At 39.8% G+C, this 21802-nt stretch overlaps 3 protein-coding genes across 5 annotated transcripts in view; 2 read left to right on the top strand and 1 right to left on the bottom strand.

Moving 5' to 3' along the window:
* The window catches only part of Stt3B (catalytic subunit 3B of the oligosaccharyltransferase complex), a 22933-nt gene extending 20969 nt beyond the window's left edge, over positions 1 to 1964 (top strand). Inside the window, exon 16 of the mRNA XM_037422652.2 lies at positions 1367 to 1964. Coding sequence (XP_037278549.2) covers positions 1367 to 1444 — 78 coding nt within the window. The 3' untranslated portion in view covers positions 1445 to 1964. The remainder of the gene's footprint in view (positions 1 to 1366) is intronic.
* The window catches only part of O-fut2 (O-fucosyltransferase 2), a 19319-nt gene extending 1855 nt beyond the window's left edge, over positions 1 to 17464 (bottom strand). The window contains exons 1-7 of one of the 3 annotated variants that reach the window (XM_037422653.2): positions 17223 to 17459; positions 14716 to 14981; positions 12724 to 12976; positions 12279 to 12345; positions 9924 to 10230; positions 9429 to 9552; positions 4812 to 5453 (exon numbers count right to left, since the gene is read on the bottom strand). In XM_037422653.2, coding sequence (XP_037278550.2) covers positions 5294 to 5453; positions 9429 to 9552; positions 9924 to 10230; positions 12279 to 12345; positions 12724 to 12976; positions 14716 to 14981; positions 17223 to 17380 — 1335 coding nt within the window. In that variant the 5' untranslated portion in view covers positions 17381 to 17459 and the 3' untranslated portion in view covers positions 4812 to 5293. Of the gene's footprint in view, positions 1 to 4811; positions 5454 to 9428; positions 9553 to 9923; positions 10231 to 12278; positions 12346 to 12723; positions 12977 to 14715; positions 14982 to 17222 lie in introns of those variants that run through there. The other 2 variants (XM_075892409.1, XM_075892408.1) reach the window with 2 other exon arrangements.
* Positions 17465 to 17655: 191 nt separating this feature from the next.
* Positions 17656 to 20227, top strand: Pfdn5 (prefoldin 5). Its single transcript, XM_037422654.2, has 5 exons — positions 17656 to 17837; positions 18289 to 18423; positions 18853 to 18927; positions 19175 to 19280; positions 20074 to 20227. Exons 1-5 carry the CDS (start codon positions 17754 to 17756, stop codon positions 20139 to 20141), a joined length of 468 nt encoding a protein of 155 aa, XP_037278551.2. The 5' UTR covers positions 17656 to 17753; the 3' UTR covers positions 20142 to 20227.
* Positions 20228 to 21802: the final 1575 nt, after the last annotated feature.

Below are 21802 nucleotides of genomic sequence, written 5' to 3' on the forward strand. Positions count from 1 at the left end.
TTTTAATGCTTTTTAAATGTAGATCTATCAAGTACTACCAGTTTGTTCTCTTTTTTGACATCACAGCGCTCGTGTGGCTTTGAACAAACATCCAAGAAAAGTGAAAATATTCACGAAATATGTTTGAATCTCTAAAAAATATACTACAGTTGAACCTATGTATAGCAATACTTAAGTGTCACGAAAAATATTGCTGTAACTAGGCCTGTGCAAATAGTGAAGTTTAGGCTCCAAGTGAATTCGAAGCGAACAGCGATTCAGTTCTGGTAATTACAAATCAAATTCGAATAGTGTATATCACATATTGTAAAGGAAAATGAGTGTTTCTCATGACCCTACTAACCTCTACAATATATAGATATATAAATTTTCTAACTGAAACAAGGCCTGCGCAAATGCCATTATTTTTGGTTCAAAGTGGAAACAACTTTGAATAGTAGCAGGATTCGACTTCCAGTAGAATGCAAGCGATAACCTGCAAAATATGCTACGTTTTGAAATATACTACACTTGAGCACAAAAGCCGGTATAACAACAGTATAAACTTGAAAAGTGGCACATCAATGCGAGTGTAAAATTCCCATTTAACCTTGAAGTGTGGCTTCGCATCAGTGCAGATTTACCCCAAATAGGTGTTTTCGTGCCTTAGCACCCATCTACTGCAGCAAATCCACCTCTGTAAGGGCTCACATGCAGACTAAATATATATCTGTTCATTCATTTCCGTTTCGTTCATTCACCCGATATCAAAAATGTAGTATACTAAACAGTGTTGTGGTGCAAGTGAAAACCGTACAAATGTTTTTGAGTTGAATACAGTGGAACTTCGTTACGACGGATCTACTTACTATAGATGTTCAGATATGACAGACTAATTTAGCCAGCAAGCTGGTCAGCACTCTTTTCTGCCATTCAACGGCTTCCAACTTTGAACACCGCTTTGCCTGCTTTCGGGTACAGGAACAGTGCATGGTCTAAGAATGCACTTACAGAAATCTCTGGTCTAAATACAGTTGTGCATGAGCAGGCGTTGGCACATCCCCTTAAGTATTTCAAGCTTCTTTTGAAAGCCTTCAAACTAAATCTGTTTTCTGACCCCGTTTGCATCTGATACTGATTCACTCCGGCTGTGATAATCATTCAATGTTCAAATAGATGCCCATTATGACACTGTTTGGATAGTCAATACTTTTGTGCAACAGACCAAAATCTTCTTCACTAATATAAAGGTCAGTTGTTATCAGGTTAGCCTAGCCTAAAAAAAAAAAAGAGAATGTTTTTGTAAAATGATCGAAACAATTACAGGCAACACAGTGTAGAAGTCATGATTATTGTTGTCGTGCTAATTTTTTCCCTTGTTTTTCAGAGCTTACGCAAGAAGAAAGGATTTATCAAAAACAGGCCCACCGTGGTAAAAGGAAAGAGGTCTGGAAAAGCCATATAGGACTATCAAATCAAATTACTTTACAAGGAAAAAGAAGCTGTAAATGCTGTTCCCAATGCACGTCGAAACCTGCACATAGTCATCACATGAAGACGAAGACTTTTTTTTTCCCCTCGTTTGTTTTTGTTTTTTTTTTTTTCACTTGCTGCGGACAACCGTGGGTGCCTCCATCCAGTGTGTTGTGTGTGTGCGTACATCGGAGTGCAAGTTCAGCTTTCGTTCATCTACTACAGGTGCAGAACCGGCAAGCACCTGCCCTCTCCATTTGTTTTTCCAGTGGCATTCAGTGCTGTTTGCGCAGCTGAGACAGAGGGATGCCATCGCCCGGAGGAAGATGCTTAGTTTTTATTTACCATTGTTTTTTGTTGGCTATTTTTGAACTATTGCGGGACTTAAGTGAGTGAGCACTTTTGTGGCGGGTTTTTTTTTCCCTCATTACTGTGTGGATGACTCATTATTGGAGAAAGTGTCTGGGGTTGTTGATATAATGAATTTGGTAAATAAATACACTAAGGAAGAACTTGTCTGTCTCGGTCATGTGCACTTTTTGCGCTAGGCACGGCTTCAACCTTGCTTCCTCATGCAATAAGCGGGTAGAAAAAAATCGGGATTTTGTTTTTGGCTGCACCAATATGGGTAAATTTACTAAATACAATTAAGAGTAAAGACATTGTGCAGGTGATAGCCAACCAACATTTCGTACTGTACGTATAGTAGTTTGTAGAGACAATAAACGAAGTAAAAGTTTATTACATTATGGATATCTAAAGCTCTCCAGCATTTAAAGCCAGATTCGTTTGTAAGATTTGTATCAATGTAGACTCGGGCAACTTGTATGAGCTGAATATGAAGTTTCAAGGTAACCTATTTAGTTTCTCAGCATATCTAACGATCTGCAACAGCTACACCTATACTTCATTTTTGCTCAGTACATAGGTACTGCAGTCCAAAGAACAAGGAGGAGAGGGCAGAAGTGAACAAATTACACAACAGGTTATAACAAGCATTACTACTGAAAGACAAGCACCTACTAACAAAAATGATTAAATATACGTTACAGGAAAAAATTGCAAAACATGTAAGAACAGTTTCATGCACCCAAATGTAAAGCAGTACAACGGATGAGTTGTCGTAATATACTACGGCAATATCAACAATGAAGTTTACACGAAAAGATGCATGTGTTTTTCGAAGTCGTGAAAGCCACATTTTAAAAAAAACATTTGAAGATAATGCATTTTATTTGCGAATGGTTTGTGGAAAAAAATGAGTGTTTGAAAAGGTTAACACGTGCAAAGTATGTCATCAGATTGAGACTCTGACCATGTCCTATTGGAACTCTCAACCAGCACCGATGTCCCCATTCCAGCATGCACGTGCTAGTTCATTCTTTCTGCCACTATGGACAAAACATACGAGCATTTCGGCGTTAGTCAGCACCTGTTTGCTCACACCAGCTTCAGTGATCATGAGGATCTTTCAGCTAGTGTGACGCACTTATATCGTCTGGTTATTATGCATAAATGCAAAATATCTCGAACTTGAAGGTATGAGAGGTGACTTGGGATTTTTTTGTATTTGAATGGACGCCTATAAAGACATGAAATTATATGGGCTGTCCTACACCATGCTAGTCTATGGCTTCAGACGTTTACAACCACCATTTAACTCCAGTGTATGTATTACTTGGACCACAGTCTGAGTTTGCGAAAACTGTAGTATATATGCCAGCAGCTTTTCACAAAATACAGGCGTTCCTGCTTCAATGATGTCAAAAAGGCTGTGGAGTAGCAGATGAGCAAGTTGTAAAGTGCCACCAATGGCAAGCAGTTGAATGAGAGCTGGGACACACGCCCCCATAGAAGCCAGTCAGCTGAGAAGACGACGGAGAAAGGTATTTAGCGGGATCAGTGTTAAACATACAGAGCAGGAAAAGAAACTAGAGTATGGCAGTAGCTCTACACTGTTTCAAGACTAGACTGTTGTAGCCGTCAGTGGTGAAGGCGAATCAACACGGATTTTTAACAAAGATATATAGAACTGTGTATCACAAAGTGCTGAGAGCAGATTTAAAATTTTTTGCACCCATACCATGCTTACTCGATTGTAAAACAACCTCAATTGTATCATGAGGAGTGACCTTTCTTTGTGTGAAGGAAGAAAACATAGTGAAAAGTTGTATTTATCTATTCAATCGGAATGCAAGGTCTGGTTTTAGGTAGCAAATCTCTGGGAGAAGAAACTTGTGTTACCTATCTGAGCAAATACACAATTTCAATAAAATCTGGCTTTGTTCTTTCTCTTTAAAATTGATTAAGTACGAGCACAGAGTTAGAAAGATTCGCCACACGCTGTAATTGCTTTCTCTCTTCTCTTGTCTCGGCAAGCCCTCTGGAAGCTAAGCAGGGAACAAGGAAACGACTTTACGTCACGTGCATGTCACGAACATGATCACTTTTTCATTTTTCCTCTCGAAATGCGCGGCTTATTTTGTGTGATTACAAGTGTGCAGACATGTGGTGGCCTCTTGCAGTGGCCGCACTAACTATGCAGCCAATGTCCGTAAATTTGGGTAAAGGGCACAGTCATTTTGGTAGTTGGCGTCACTTGTAGAAAAAAAAAGAGCACATATAGAACAAAGGTGACAGCACATATAGAAAAGGCTTTATTCACGAATATTTTGGCACTAATGGTATACGTATTTTCTATGCAATCGCCTGCTTTCAAAATTCGACACAGCCCCTTTTAAATGGAAGCAAAGTTGTGACTTCTCAATGCGTTGACGTCCTGTTGCGATGCTGTTACAATGAGTTCAAACAAACTCGCCGTGTTCACTCACATTCACCACTACTTCAGTGCTCTCTGCACCTTGTCAAGACATCGCGCTATTGTGGCCGAAGCTCTTCACTTCTAGCTTAGACTTTGTCGAGTAACAGCAAATTTCTCAGAAAAACGCAAAAAGTCATATATTATTGGTAGTGCGGGACTGCTGAAAACCACGCAAAAACCATTGAAAATTTCAACCAGCTGCATCTACCAGCTGCATGAACAACAGTACATATACCTCGCTGCATGCAGAAAAACACAGTGCAAATAGATAGCTGGCTTAGGTTGGCCAACCAAAACTAAATACTACTACTGTAAAGTCCAGCAGGCGTCTCATGAGCTGGAAACGTTAGCACGATACCATAATGGCGGATTTTTCCTCAAGCGTCTGTTGTAATACGAAATTCAGCGTGTGGCTTCTCTAATCGTCAACTGGTATGCCTATCATGAAATTGGCCAATGTTTGTCGTGCTCGCTAGCTGCGTAGTCGGGCCTGCTACGAAGCTGGCAAAGACACTGCAACGAATGGAACAAGCAGTCATTGGGTCTTTCAAACACAAAATTTTAAGTTCCTGCCTGCATGTAAAGCAATAATATTTTGGCTCACAAACATCAACTACAAGTTGGTAACGTTTTTCGATTATGTTCTGAGGGTTGCATGGTCCCTTCAATGTATTAAGTACACAAAAAATTATAGCTTATATTTAGTTTCTTCTGTTCACTTGGACATTGGAGCACTTGGCCAGTGATTTGTGCATTGCCAAGCTCTCTTTTTTTCCATAGCCCTGCGCTTACACTTAGAGAATATAGTTCTCACTGATTAGATGACTGTGGTTTGACCTATTGAAGGACACCACATTTAATTTAAGATCATTACACTAATGCAGGCACATCTGACTAAAAAAAATATTGCGATCGAAACGAAGTTAGGCACTAGGTGCAACTATATGCTGCTATCTGAGTGAAGCATGCAGCTCTAGGCCAAATGCCTCTGCAGACAGCACTAAGTTACTTGAGTGATGATCAGTCAGCATATGCAATTCTCCATCTAGTAGGTTGAGTGCATGTTTTTTGTCCATTTCCACACAGCCTATTGAATGTCGTGTCAGGGTCAAAATTCATTATCTCTCTTTCTTCTTGAATTCGAAAAGAAAACGTTGACTCATAGCTGCCCACAAAATATCTGAAAAAAAAAAAAAGAATATGCCTAGTGCACAGTAGTTCAGGTTGGGTTGATTTCGCAACTTGGTACTATTACAGGCTTTGTTGATAAATATATTCCGTGCTGAGGGTATGCACAACTTTCAATGTCTATTAAAAAAAAAATGCTGAAGGGAGCATGTAATGAAAAAAATTAATGCAGTAATAAAAAGGCAATTCTCAGCAGTTCTAATAAATACATTTAAAATGCCAGTAGGCATTTAGCAGCACCACGTTCAATGTTGAGAAGAAACATTACGACATAGCGATAGTTTGGTGTTTTTGAATATTTCATTAAATGTAATGATTACAACATTTGCTTTACCTTGAATTTCAGCAAATGAAATTTCTTAGTTATTTGGATCCAATACACACATTTTCCCGCTTCGAAATGAATTTCACAGCAGTGTGGCCAGCATTGTCGTCAAGCAACCATTTCAGACAGGATCAACATTGTCTTGAAGCCACATCTCAAGAAAAAGGTTGCATATTTGCAAGCTTTTCCTTGGGGTTTAGGGTTGTACGAGTTATGAAAACATTTAGTATGTACGGTAATTTAACTTGTAGCCTTTATCACCAATTATAACATATAGGGGAAAAAAGATTGATTTTTTTCATTAAAAACCCAATTTAACCCCAACAGTTATATAAGCTATATGTTATATAGTTATATATTATCATTATAACAAAACATTGAAAATAAATTGACCTCATAAATAAAGTTGTTTATGGGAAAGTAATAGCAGTATTGATAATTTTTTTTATTTCCCATCACACTGATGGAAGCTGTGGGTAAAAGCTGCTGCTCACAAAAGCAGCACGACAGGAGACCACAGAAGTCTGCAGCAGCAAATTAGTGTAGCAACTAGAGCAATGCATGCATAGTTTGCCTAACCATGAAGCAAATCTGTCAAAAAACCACAACATGCATCACAAAGTAAACATAGCATACGTTAACAGACAGGCTAAATACAATGAGAACACAACACAATATTGATGTAAATTAATGTAGAAAACGAGCTCTTTCTCAATTTTATTGGTATGTATAGGAGAAATCTAAATCCATTCAGCACATTGTTGAGTCAGGAATATGTTAGATCTTTCCTTTTAATTAAAACTTCAAGGGTTGCCACTTTCCTTACTGCTCTGAAGCATGAATTAATGATGCATTGTGTTGCTATACAAGAGATGGATAATGTATAAGGTGCCCATTTTCTTTCATTTCATGGGTAACTCCGTGTTATGCCAAACAGCCCATCAGTGTTTACATCACAAGGTAAGTTAAAAATCATTCTGATTATTCATTCTGAAAATCATTCATTCTGTAGTCTTACCCATTCTGATATACTTTCGGAGGAATATCAGTTTATGTAAATTGTAAAAGTTGTGGTGCAAAACATCGAAAATTCGTAAGAGTGATATCAATAAAAAAAATTATTTATAAACTAACAAGCGTCACTTCAAATAGCAATAATGCACTGCAGTCATTTGCCATATTTACATTATAACTGACTAAGAACAATGCTGATATGTTTATTCCAAAGCATACCTTTTGTAAGTGTAACCCCCAGAATTTTAACATAATTTACTACCTCAATTCCAATATTACCACACACAAGGTGCCAATCAGGTAACATTTAATGCTGCATTTTGTGGTATGAATAACACAGTAAACAAACAACTCTTTAAAATTTTCTCGGCATCAGGCAGTTGTATCAACGGTTTATGCAAGTGTAACTGTTTACTATGTTGTCCCATATAGAACCCCCTGCTGCATATACCCTATACCTTTATTTTAGTTCTACAAAAAGAAAACAAAAATGTGTATAACCCATAATAACAAGATGAAAAAGAAAATGTGTATAACCGTTAAACATACCCCCCCCCCCCCCCCCCGCCTTCTCTCTTTAGGCACAGCTTTCCATTTTTTGGTGAGTGTTATATGCAAGAAAATACAGTAGTTGCTGTGCAATCACTGAATACTGATTGCTATTTGTTTCAACTTTGCTATGAATCAGAACACTGATATTGACACAAGGCTAGTAAAGATGAATTGCATCAAGGTCTAAATGAACCAGAAAATTAACATGGCAAGTATGAAGAAAAGTTGTTGAGCCATTGTGGCCAAAGTGCGAATACCACAGTAAATAAAGGCTGAAAAAAACTTCAAATTTCTGATCTCATTGAAATTCAGATGATCATGTTCAGACATGCTATCAAGGATTAAATAATGACCGTCATTATCATCTTCTAATATTGAGCCTATGATTGAAAAATCAATGACAATAATAAGAATGACTGCATCACTATAAACTAACCTAGAGTTTTTTGTATACATTGAACTACTCTGTGTAAATTGCAGTGCTTTTAGACCTCTGTGCTTGCCTCTTTGATAAGGGAAGAAGAAAAAACTCCAATATCAATGTGCTCAATCAATCTCCTGACTTTAATGACGTAGCAACAAACATATTATAATTGTCAAACTCTTCTTACTGGTATTTTGTTTTTAAACACCCAACACTTATTTAACTAAGACATACTGTAAAATTTCAAGCAAGTGCCCCCAACCCGAAGTCGAAACTGCCTGCAAATGAGGGGGGCAATGGCACCATAATTCAAGATGGCCACAAAACTTTCACACCAGAGAAAAAAAAAAGCCTAGTGAGCATGGACTAAAATTTTATTACAGTGAACTTTATTTAGACCCAAAATTTATTGTAATGTTTAACTGTTTTCAAGACAATCGAAATACTCCTCTGAGCCAGTTGCAAAAATCAGGTCACAGCATTCCGCTAGTTCAGCATTCTGCATTGCAATGCCAAACTGCTGTTTCCAGCAATTTATATTATAGCTGGAGGCCTTCAAGCTTCCCAACTGATTGCTGTTGGAAATTTTGACGGCCTCTTCGGAAAGAATCCGATTGCTGATGGCACGTCCTGCACTTCTTTTCCGCTCAAGGTACTCGAAGAGCGCATCGTCCACATGTTCGCTGAACACTGGTGTAACGTTACTGAGCTTCCGTCCAAGTTTTGCCTTCCCGTAGTTTCGCCGCAGCAAATTATCGAAATTCTTTTCTCTTTTCCGTATCTGCTTTCGATCGAGCTTGTAATGTCTAGATGTCTGATGCACGTTCTTTCTGTTTTCTCGGTGCCATCAAATAACCCCGATTTTCTTCGCCACTGTGTAGGACTGCACAGGCATAGCTGACCTTTCGCTGCAAACACAAAGCAACAAATGGCGCAAAGCAATCGGGCTGCAGTGCAAAGCAGGACTGGATTGGAGTGGATTGGGTTGGATTGATGGCAGCCAGCAAGACCACCAAAAAACAAAAACAATATTTGTAGAAAAATCTACGGAAACTTATTTTTGTCAACTGGATGTGGCAGGCCACTGTTATCTGGGCGCGTTGTCGTGGAGCAGTGGAAAGGGGGGCTTTTCCAAAACGGCGCGGATATTTGAAATTGCCAGTGAAGTTGGGGGGAGGGGAATGCACTTGTACGGGTGGGGGTGCTTGCTCGGAATTTTACGAAACCCAAATCCCTTCTTCGAGTGCTTCTTCATTGTAGCCATTTACCACAATCAAACTCCCAGCATTCATCACACAGACGAGCTAAGCTTCAGGCAATGTGAGAAAAATGCAAAAAGACATATGTAACAAGATGTGACAGAATACAACTGGCACGCTTTCTCATATCTGCTATTTTGCACAAACCAACAGTTTTTGTTTCAATCTGGAAATGTTTACACTCTCACATCTACTCCTCAACATCACTAACAACAGCAGAATCACTGGGAACGCTTCAGTATTGAGGTTTTGGCATAACAGACTAGCTTTGACCCCAAAATAAAAAAAAATCTGCCCTTAAACTTTGCAGCGCAAAAAAAAGTTACAGTAAGAGCTATACATAAAAATATGTGTGTCTGGCCTAACCTACAGCATAGTCAACTTAATGCTTACCTTGCATGTGCTGCTATCCACTGATCAACAATTGCTAGCCCACCATCTTTGAGTTCTCCACGAAGTTCTTTGCTGGGCTCAAACCGCACAGCCTCAGGGAGGTATGTTCTCAGTGTCTGGAATTCTGAGAAAAAGGCAAGGAATTGAAAAGTAGGCACGAATGAAACATTCAGACACGTCAGCAATGCAAGACCATATACATTGCTTGAAACCAGTCATGAAAAAAAAAATCTTCATTTGCTAAGCAACAGCCTACTACTGATCATGTAGTACAAGATAAATTGATTCATTTCCCTGAAAGTGGATGGTACCATCACAATGAGTGCTGAGAGGATGGAGAACAGGTGAGGAGGTAAACAGAGGGCCCCACAAAGCGACCAGATAGCCGAGAGAACGAATTCAGTGAAAGACGAAAGTGAACACGAAGTTCGTACACTGTAGCCAGAGAGTGAGGAGGAAAGCTGAGCAATATATAGATAGCCGCCAGATTTCTACCTTCATCTCCTGCATCAGTTGCAACAAACACCTTCTTCAGGCCTTGCTTCTCAAGCAGCACTTTGATCTGTTCTGCTGCCCACTTGAGGTCAGGGACATCTTTGGGACGGCTCTTCACATAGTCCTGGCGCCTGAGATGAACTGCAAGGTATGGGCCGCCTAGGGTATGGCCTGTACTGTTGGGGACAACTTTCCAGTCTTCGTCGAGCACTGTGCCGTCCCTTTCATCATCAGAATTCAGGCTATCTCGGCGAAACTTGTCTGCCACATCACGAAGTCTTTTGGAGAAGCGCATGCTTCGCCTTATCTGTACATGCATGAAAAAGCAGAGAAAGTGCCCATAAGTCTGAAAATTAAGTATGCTACATGTCAAAGTTAGCGTAACTCCCCGCAGCATTATTAGCACCAGCATCTCAATATAAGCTGGTGTGTAATAGCATGCAAGAAGTAATGAATGAATGAATAAACTTTATTAAAGGTTAGTCCAGCAGTTTCTTTTGGGCATAGCAAAAGAAGGAGGAAATTAACTAGAAAATAAAGTTTTCTAGCCTTCCAACACAGTAGAACAATTTTTTCAATTACAAATGTGGTCCTCATAATATATACTTGCAATGGTTAAAGAATAAACTAATTGAATTCTATTGTTATAAGTCAAATCTATCATATAGTCGTGAGGCATGCTATGGTGGCAGAGTATGGAATAATATCAAGTCCCTGAGGTAAGCTCCTAAATTTAAGAATGTTTTTGCATTTCACTCTCGTTGAGGTACGGTTACTGTGGCCAACATAAAGACTGTGACCTCGAGCTGAATGGCATAATGCTATGGCCGCTGAAAGACACAGAGCTAATACATGTCGCTGTGTTAAGCAAGGGATTGAGAGGTTGTCCCCAATAATTCCCTTCTGATGGAACAAATTCGATTCTTTCATCTTTCTGTTTTTAGGAAACCAATGCAGAAATTGCGAGGATGAATGTGAACACAACCGTTGGCATTTACAAAAGGTTCACTGTGGAAAATACAAGCCCACCTGTCATTAGAAACAGCAGTTATAGAGAACAAAATGAATGAATTTAATGTCCCAAAACACCTACATTGATTGTGAGAAATACCATATTCAAGGGCTCTAGATTATGTGCTGGCCCCCTTGGGTTTCCTGAAACTTTCCCTGAATTGCGTACACAAGCATTGTTCACATTGTTTCCATCGAAATGCAGTTGCTGTGGCCAGAAATTGAACCAGTAATCAAGCATTCAGCAGAAGTATACCATAGCCATAGTGCCACTACTAGTTCATGCAAATGGCCTGCCACGGTGGATCAGCAGTTAATGCGCTCGGCTGCTGACCCCAAGATTGTAGGTTCGATCCTAGATGTCGAATTTCCATAGTGGCAAAATGCTAGAGGTCTCTGTACTGTGCGACGTCAGGTCAGTCCACATTAAAGAACACCGGATGATCAAAATTTCTGGAACCCCACACTAGAAAATTCCTCATAATTATATCGAGGATTCAAGATGTAAAACCCCTATTATTATTATTATTATTATTATTATTATTATTATTATTATTATTATTATTACTACTACTACTACTACACTGCATACTTTTTGCTTAGCATATGTGTGTCTTTCATTGCCTACATAATGCATCACATCGCTTAAACCTGGTATAGAGTAGAAATGTGCAAACACTCAAAATATTTTAATGAAATACTGTTCTAAAATTTGGTTCTCAAATAAAATAATCACACTCCATTAGGTCCTCATGATGAATACGAGCTACTACTTGTAAGATCCATATATCCTTGAATGCTTTACATTGTTTGCTACACAAAATCAGACATTAAATCGAAGCAGAACCATGACAACTCCCACTGCCATTCACATGATAAAAGCTTTATAATGTTCTGGTACCAGTATGAAAAAAATTGAGATATTAAAGGTAAGAAAGCTATCTGTTTGTAAACTATACAACCAATATTCAACATTAAATTCAAGTTTAATTCTATTTAGTTTACGTGCCATAATTTTGCATGTGATTTTGTTTTATCACTATTAGTTACATATATGATCTGGTTTAAAAACCACTAGTATTCCCATTTGCTAACGATAATGGGTGAAAATAAAGATAAGAAAAATGTGAGCATGATGCAGCTTGTTAATAAGGCTGCATTATCTCTTGATCTTGAACAGAACGATATTTGAACTTATCTTATATAAAGCAAAATACAGCATAACAGGAAATAGAATGATGTTCCTGTCACTGGGGCACATAGCAAATAGGTGGCCATAACAAATCACATTATAGGCTGTGCAATTGGCCATGCAGAGATAAAAAGCCACAAACAAATTCTAACCTCCCAATAATCTGGGTCACCGAAATTATCATGGAGCATAACTTCAGCACGATCTAGCATGATGGAACTGCAATAGAGAGAGAAAAAAATAAAATGGGGAAGAGGACGTCGCATTCAAGCCAGTCAAACCACCTAAAAAATATAAAATATTTACTAGCCAAATGTCATATTCGCGACCACTCTTCCAAAGAATACAGGGGAGCACAAGTGACTGTCTATAGAGCTGTGCAAATGACTTCGTGTCAAGTTACAACACATCACTGAGTGATTAGTTTAGCAATAGAGTTCATATAAGGTAATTTTATATGTCCAAGTGTGATGCCTTTTCTGTCATGTGCCGTAACTTGTAAGCTGCTTTCATTTGAGTGCACTCCATGTCCATCCTTCGTATGCTGAGCTTGTGAGAAAACATTTGTTAATACGAAAACCCTGTGATATTACGTACGTGTGGTTTGAATGTTCTTGAAGCAGTGGCTTTAAAGTGGAGCCAGAGCCCTGGACATAAAAGCAAGAAACTTCCTTGCTCACAACATCGTTGTAGCCCCAAAACCAGCCAGTGAATTCGCCATTGCTCTCTTCAAAGTAGCCAGTCTCCTCCAGGCATGAACCCTCTTCATATTTTTCAATCCAGTTGGACGAGGTAAATGTGCTTGGATAATGTTGCAGGTAGAATACTTTGTCAATAAGGCGTCCTATGCCTTGAAAAGAAAGACAGCACAGTAAAAGTGAGACAGGTTTAGGCATAAACACAATAGGCTTTTCAATAGAGTTGTACAAACATAAAGGAAATATGAGTTAGAGAAGAGTTGTACAAAAATAAAGAAAATATGAGTTAGAGAAGCGCAAGTTTCTCCTTTCTGAGGTGTGTAGGGGTGCTGTCACGTCCTGTACAGTTATTTGCACCTCACGACGCACATGCATCTGGCAGAGTAGTTCCACTTAGGTCTAATGGTTGTCAAGCGGGAGGTGGTGCTGTGCTCGTGGGAGTTAAGACTCTGCCGCCTGCAGCAGCGCTGCCATTGCAAGAGGCGGAGAGGCTAGTCTAGTACATGGAATAAAGTAGCGAGCCTCTTTGAGGTATGGCGGCTGGTGTGGACAAATGTCTCCTGGGGTGGGTCTATGGGGACGGCACAGCGGGTCGTCTCCCGAGGATCCCTCATGGTGTTGGTGACACCGCATCTGCGGTACCTTGTTATTTTGCTGGAGTGTTGCTTGAGGATTGAAATATTGTCTAAGGTTTTTTTTGCAAGTCACTAATGACGTATTTGATTCGGTTGGTGATATTGTTATTTTTAAAGCAAGTGAATAAACGTACATGTGCTAGTTTGTTCGGCCGTGCCTGCTGTGCTCGTTTGTTTTGAGAGTGCGCTTTATCTTTCAAACCTCCACAGGTGGCTGTCAGCACCATAGTTGCAATGTAAAGGCAAATTTTTTCTGAGAGTGAGACAAACCATTACACCAACTGCGATGCTACCAATTCAAAATGTGCACGAACTACAACGCAGCTTTAGGCACGTGAAAAGCAACCATTTATGTCAGCTAAAGAAGAGCTGGCAGTCTCGAGGTATCACGACCAACTAAATAGCTTGCCAGTCTGCCTATTTCAATGATTAAGTGTCATGCAGTGATACCCATCAATAAAAGCTCTCAACTGTACCATTTAAATGTTTCATTTTCATTTGTAATATCAACCTCTCAATGTGAAGATCTTTTGGTAGTACAGTGATGTATGTATGTAACAGTAGTTGCTTGGTACTATGAACCACTGATGGCATTGTAACATAAAACTGGACTACTGTGGAACTTTGTTAGAGAGAGACTTTATAGATTGTGGGAATCGAGGCTAGCCCACCGCCATTGTGCGGACTACAAGATGGCAAAATGTGTTCTCATTAGGAGGAGTTCGTTTATAGAATGTCCAGCATGATCCAGCAGATTCACATCGAACTTCAATGATGTAAATAGTCTCCTTTTTCATCTCTTAAGCCATGCTGCACATGGTGTGCATTTTGCACTGGTTCTAATGAAAGCTGACGTAATAATTTGTAGCAGTCTTGAGAAGTTGGGGATCTTTAGCACAATTACTCTATAAGAAACTCGTTTATTCAGTGCCCTAATATGCTGTAACAGTAGGCTAAACATAAACAATAAGCAACATAGCAGATGAACCAATAGACCGTCAAGCTAAAGCAAGTGCCAAAATGTTTCAATGTTCTGCTCTTATTTGACTACTTTCTGTGCCAGATCATCACACATGCACCTCCTTTGAAACCAAAAAACTGTTATGGTAAATTATTTTGAGAGCTATCAAGCTTGCCACTATTTTTCCTATGGTTTCAAGGAATACAACTTCATTTATTGAAAAAAAAAAAACAAGCAAGCAAATATGAAAACGTCCCATCACTTTTAAAAGAAGTGAACATACAGCCCTACTTACTGTGGATGTAATCTTCAAATTCCACGACAGGCACATAGCCTGCTAAGCTTTTTATATCGAAAAATCGTTCCCACCTGATCTTCATTTGTGAACCTATATCTTTGCTTTGCCAATGGTACAAAGGACCCCATGGTGGCAAAACAAGCACCCATTCTTCAAGCTGCGAATCTGCATTAAGTGCAGCCACAAGCCTGGCTACTCTCATGTAGACATCTCTTCTCAAGTTGAAACCCTCACCAGGGTTGACATCATGCATGAGATACTTCCTGCAACAAGAAAACCAGACTGCAATCACTTTACAGAGGACTGGGCATCTAGCTCACAGTGTACTTGTAAAAGTGAACGTTCCTTTTCTAGCGCCAGGGCTGCATTACCATAAAATGCCTAACAAGTGCCCCCCCCCCCCCCCCCCACTTACCCTGCGGCCACTTTTTTTTTTTTCAAGATGAGCATCGCTTGTGTAAGAACCAGAAGAATGAGTACACTGAATGTATATCTAATGTTGTTTATGAAATAATCTATAAATAAAGATTATGACTAGAAACATGGTTGGGCCTTTTTTTTATTTTTAGCAGCTCTACGGCCACCATGAAAGCACCCCCCTCCCAAATCTAGTCAGATTATCCTCCACCGTTAAGCGGGAAGGGGGACTTGCTCAGCATTTTATGGTAGAACATGAAACTAGGCCACAATAGCATTTTGTTAACGGAAACTTAACAGGCTGTAAAAATGTGTTCTGATTGAAAGGAGTTCTGTTTGTATAAAATAATAAGATCAGGATTATGTATTGTACACCCTATCTGCCTTGATCGGTGTTTTAAACGTAATGAATTGAATACGTAGAGCTGCCATGCAGTTTCTGCGGCATTGGCAGCTGAGTGCTAGGCCAGGCTTTGCTAGTTTCTGTTTCAAGGAGACATTGGTGATGTATTAAAAGAAATACCATTGATTTTACTGCTCCTATTAGTGGCCAAATAACATTCAGTCATGCATGGAATATTTGCTGCTATTTATCAAAAATGGTTGCCAGTATAAAAACACAGGTTTCAGCGAATAGATTGCCCCCTTTTTGCAAACAGTCTTTTAGAGCTCGCTTATGTAATGTTGCCAGATGTCCCAATTTAGGCGGGACGTGTCCCGGTTTTCTGACTGGGGTCCCGCTGTACCGCCACTTGCTTGCAGGACGGTGTTTTGCCCCATTTTCAGCCAAAAGTGGGCTCACAGTCTTGGTCAGCTAGCCTGGCTACTATGCCTCTTTACTATGATCTCTCTTTTCCCATTTCTTTCTTTGTCTATCTCCATTTTCTTCTATCTCTGACTTCCATAATTTTATCTTTCACTTTCCCGCTATCTTTACATAATTAATTTGTCAATAGCAGAGCAATCATACGTTTTCCATAAATGTTTGTTCAGCTACCATACTTGGAGAGCCGAGTGGTTATGACACTTGCCTCTGGCCCTGGGCACCAGGGCTCGCATTCCGCCTCAACATTTGATTCCGTTTATTTAAATATTCTCCTCTGCACTTTGCCAAGCTGAGTTCTTGTTTGAAGCGCACTAAAAAACAGGCGGTCAGAAGAGGCTGACAAGGACAGCGCTTGCTTCTCACAACTGAAAGTTTATTAGTCAGAAAGGTATTTAAAGTGCTTTCGTGCATGTGCATCTGAACAGGGTGCAACAGAAACCACTCGTGTCAGGATTACAAAATTATGTCTCATTTATTATATTTTACAAGTACTAGGCGTCGAAATACACGTATTCTAACACGCGAGATAGTGGAATCTTACCACATCCGAAAGAGGGGACATGACTGTGCTAGCCAAGCTAAGATTGTGCTGAATGATAAAGAATACCCGTATCTCGACACTTAGTACTTGTAATAAATCTAAAAAAAAAAGCAAGCGCTGCCCTTGCCTGCCTCTTCTGTCCATCTGTTTTTTGGCGCGCTTCAACAAAATTTTCAATTATGAACGTAATCCAACTGGCCCAACTTGCCATCCTGCTCCCTCCTCCTCCTTGACTCAGCCCTCCTCGTTCACCAGGCTTAACTTTCTCCCATACCAGGCTGCAACTTCCCTGCCCATCGCTTTTTCTCGCTCCGCTCTCGCCCTCTAATGACTTCGCTTTCCCTCGCCCCTGTTCTGCTCGGTAGAGAAGCTTGGCCAATTTCTGCGGCGCATACACGAGGTACTGCACCGGTACAGAAATAGGATTTTTTTTTCATCTATTCAAAAACCACGCATTCATTCATACACGCCCGAATTGTTGCGTACGCGATGCGGCCTTACTTCAAGCTTACGACAGCTCCACTGTGAAAAGCGTAATTTTCTGTTTGAGCTATGACATGCTTTTTTCACTCCCGTCATTCCGCGGACCACCTCTTTCACGTGCAGCTTTATTTCGCGCACTTAGCTGTTCAAACTCCGTGAACCAATTTGCCCGACAGCGTGTCAGTATAAGCTGAAAACGTTTCCACAGAGCAGCAATCACAGCGACGCAAAACGTACCGTGGCCGGGTCTCTTTGGACACGGAGGCTGAACACGGTTGTGACGGCCTATTTGCACCAGGACATGTAGGATACGGCTCCGTAGCAGAGACGAGCAACGATAGTACGCCGACAAATACTGCACAGAATACTATCACCGTGAATCTTTGTACGAGCATTGGTTCAGAACGAGGCAGGCGACTGCAGGCCGTTTTGAACACACCCGCACGGAACCAAAACAACCCGGCAAAGTTTGCGGGGAGGTTTGTTCGATGGTTCTAACTGAACTCAAAACTTCAAACAAACTAAAAACCTTTTAAAATTGTATTAATAAATTTTTAAATTTAGGGACAAATTTAATAGTTTAATAAAAATTTAAAATAATGCAACCTGTGCACATAAATTATTTATCCAGTTTCGGTTTTGTTGCAGTCGAAGCCAACGTAAACCGCTGTCACATAAATAGCCTAAGTCCGTAGCCTCCACTCCACAGGGGAGTTGGTCATCTCGTGCTGTGTTGTGTTTGATGCGGTGACTGCCTACGCTTGAGCAATGTCTGGCGACAAGCAAAACGTGCTTTCCATCTCCATGCTTGACATCGGTGCCCTTGCACAGCTGAAACAGCATATTGAGCAGGTGATAAGTTCGAACAGTACAGTGTCGAGACTAAGTACCAAGAAGCGGGGTGAAATTTTTATACCGTTTTAAACGGCAAGGAATTGCTCATATTAACAAATGTTTGATCTAGATTAAATGTTCTGTGCGAAATTCTCCCCGAGCGAAAGAACGGACCTTCCCCACGAAGTTGACGGGACTGACGTCTCCCGACTACTTCGCTTTGTCAGCTAACCAGTTCAGCCATCACTGGAAAGTGCTTATAAACCTTGTTGTTGCATAAGTTACCACATATGTGCGTGTAGATTTCTCTTGGCAATGTCTGGCGTAAATATAGAGAAAAAATATTCATACGTGAGCAATCTCGCAGTCGTATTGCGTTCTGTAAGGTGAACAGTTTTTGAGTGGGCGCATTGCACACCTGACTGCCTGTTCTTTTGTACGAATGTGTCTGTTTGTTTACCCTTTACAGGAACTCGATTTCTTCAGTACCTCGTTGCAGCAGCTCAGAGCTGCGCAAACGAAGTTCGAAGAGTCAGAAGAATGCCTGGATATGCTGAAACCCTCGTGCGAAGGAAAAGAAATCCTTGTGCCTTTGACAAGCTCCGTATCCTTGATATCGCTCATGATGTGAAAGCTTCTACTACCCTCGTCTGTCGAAGCGCTTCGCAACGTAACGCATGTTTATTACACCACACTTGTCGAACCTGCGCTGGTCAACTTTGTCTGTGATCTTTTTTTTTTTCTTTTTTCAGTAACTTATCGACTTCGGGAACTGAAACTTGTTTGAAGCAAAGACCTCATCAGATGTTCATTCCTAGTGACAATATTTCCTATGGCATGATCAGAAACCAACAAGCAAAAGATTTATTATGAAAAGAATTTTGACTTGTTTTATTCTTGAAGTTCGGTAAAATTTTTGTTAAAATAGAAATGAGCCTGTTTGTAAAGCTCATGAACAATTCATAGGAACACTGGCATGTAAGCAGCATAAGCACATCCTGTACCAAGCTTTCCTTTACTTGCAATTGTCCAGATGTATGTACCTGGTAGGCTTGTGGATGTCAACAAAGTCACTGTTGAGATTGGAACTGGCTACTTAGTGGAAAAGGTACGTTATGAATTACATATACCTGGCAACGCAATGCAGCTGTGAACCAAAATCGCAGGAAAATAGTTGCTTTTCTTTTGCCAACGAAACTTTTCTGCCATACAGTGCAACGTATAAGCCCCTACATACACCGTGCTTTGCAACGAGTTAAAGATGATTGAGGCATTTATTTTTTCTATTTAATACAACCAGACTCCTTCAAAGAATTGATTTTTGTACAATTTTGTCTCGTGTGACTGCTTTTCAGGACATCAGTGAATCCAAGGATTACTTTAAGCGGCGGGTCGCGTACATCACACACCAAATGGAGAAAGTACAAAAAGGTGCTCAAGAGAAGGTAGCACTTCGAGAAGGTATGTGGAAATGTGTACCATTCACTGCATAAGTATGCAATTTATTTTTTTTCACTTTTATTTCCGCTTACTCATGGGTGTGAAGTATTTCTGTCACGTGAGGCACCTTCTGTAGGAAAAGTTACATTAACACACGGTTTTTTAGGTGGTTAGTAGCCTCTGCTCCAGTTCCTCAGATGAATGTGGCCAGTTTTGGGGAGTCGCGCATGACATTTACTCACAGCACCAGAAGGGACCAGACCCGGGGAGCCTTCTCCGAAAAGGTGCATTGTGTGCAAGAGAACACCTTTTACATTAAAAAAAAACTAGATTTGACTTACTGCAAAGAAACTCTGCCAGAAGGGAGATACTTCATCATCGTGCGTCACTGGGCATCAACGACTTTCCTCTCCAGATGTCCTTGTGTAAAGGATTTTACAGTGACCGAGCAGTTGGGGTACAAGCATGACTATTTGGTTTGATGGGTTTGATTTGGATAAATGTAGCAGTGAATACAAATAAAGTAATTCAGTATGTTTAATTTTCTTTAATTTGATGCTTCCATGTACCTAATTTTAATAAGAAAATGTTGTGCTGCTGTATCACTTTCAGACCCCCTAGCGAGCTTGAGATAGATTTCTTTTCACGGCAAACCAATGTTATCCATCTTTATGGATTGTTAAAAAACTGAGTTGCGTGGCTCAGTATAGCCATCAGATTTTAGTGTGATACCAAGATGTAATTTAATCACACAACTTGTTCATTGTGAAATTATGACTCGGCTCAATGACTTTCTTCCTCTTGTGCTTTGCAGCCATTGTTGAAACCATGGACAAGAAGATCCAGGAAACTTTTGCTGCTCAAGCTGCATCCAAAAGTTGAGACACGCTGTCACAATACTTGCACTATTTATGCTGATATAGTGATCCCTCTACAGATCAAAATAAAAGCCTAAGAAATTTTCTGAATGAACTCTCTGTATATAATTAGATTCACTGACGCTCTACCACTAATAGGAAAAAGTGAACTTAGAGTCATAAATATTCCTATAAATACACTAAAAGAAAGTCTGTTGCTAGTGTTTGTGGTACCTCAGCCAATACGAGAATGGTGAATAGTACACAGATTTGCCTAAACTTCATTCATCTAGCTTCGTGGGGCATGCGCTCACTTTGTTGCAAGACGACGTTCAGCAGTTCCACTCGCCATCATGACCTTTTTAGGCTCACTAATTCAAATTGGCTCGCAATGTTCACAGCAATCCGTTCTCTTATCTGAAACTAACACCAAAGCACTACAACAAAGCCACAAGTGCCTTCGAAGATTGGGCGTATCCATGTACTATCCATCATTCCCGTGGTGGCTGAACGATTGCAGCACCAGAGTTTCCTCTAGTAAATATTGTAGAAAACTATATTCAGAGCTGCATGATAGAGGTTTGTTGTAATGTATGTGAATCTGGTGACCACATTATATGGGGGCACTTTGAGCAAGCTTACTTAGAAATGTATCACCAACAGAAAAAAAAATAATAAAATTGCTTAAAATGCATATGAATCCTATAAATAGTGTGTGCTCAAATTTTGATTGATTGATTTGTGGGGTTTGACGTCCGAAAGTGCTCAAATTTCAATAGGACCAATGACTGCCGAGAATTTATTGCAGCAGCTTGATGGAAATGAAGTTACCAATATATAGGATGGGAATGATAACTTTAATTTGGCACAGAAAAAAAAAATGGTGCTATACTGGAAGATGCAGTGGAGAAAGTGTGGTACTAAAGCTGAATTATAACCATGCATGGACAGGCAAGTCACTAGTATTATTTAAAATTGCATTCTTTTTATCATACGTGCTCATTTTTCTATGCATACTACAATTTAAGAAAAGTTCATCGCCGTTTTGCACAATAGTTCGTGTGCATATAAATTTTTGCTTAAATTACGGGCTTATTTTTTTTGTTTTGGCATAACCCGATCTTTCAAGCAATAGCACACTTGAACTGGGCATAATGTGTTAAAGTATAGTAAATAATTGTGGAAGGGCCATTTTGCATATCAACACATGGAGTGGTTAGTGTAGAATATGTGAAAAATATGGAGATATACACTTCTATATGTCATCTTTTTACATTTGTTTCCACAAATCTGCATCATCTTGATGCAAATAGATAAAAATAAGCAGTTTCGATGGTAGATGGTGTGTTTGATGCATTCACTTCACTCCAAGCTCTGAAAGGTTGAACGCTGCTAGTATTGAAAACATTGATGCATTTTCCACTGGGGCAAGCTTGAGCGGTATTAACAGAGATGTCCAAATTTTTCAGCAAATGCTAATTTTGATATAACTTTGGTCCCATAGAAACATATAAGTGGTAGCTGGGAATTTGAGATTGAATTAGTACTACATTTTCTGCATATAAAAACAGAAAATTATACTGAATAAGTGGGGCTGCAGGTTATATGCAGAGGTTTTAGGCTTTTTTTGTTTGTTCTTGCAGAGTTGAAGGTAGGGATACAAATTATATGCACAAAAATATGATC

Source organism: Rhipicephalus microplus, chromosome 4 (genome assembly GCF_043290135.1).
Source record: "Rhipicephalus microplus isolate Deutch F79 chromosome 4, USDA_Rmic, whole genome shotgun sequence".
Lineage (NCBI taxonomy): Eukaryota > Metazoa > Arthropoda > Arachnida > Ixodida > Ixodidae > Rhipicephalus > Rhipicephalus microplus.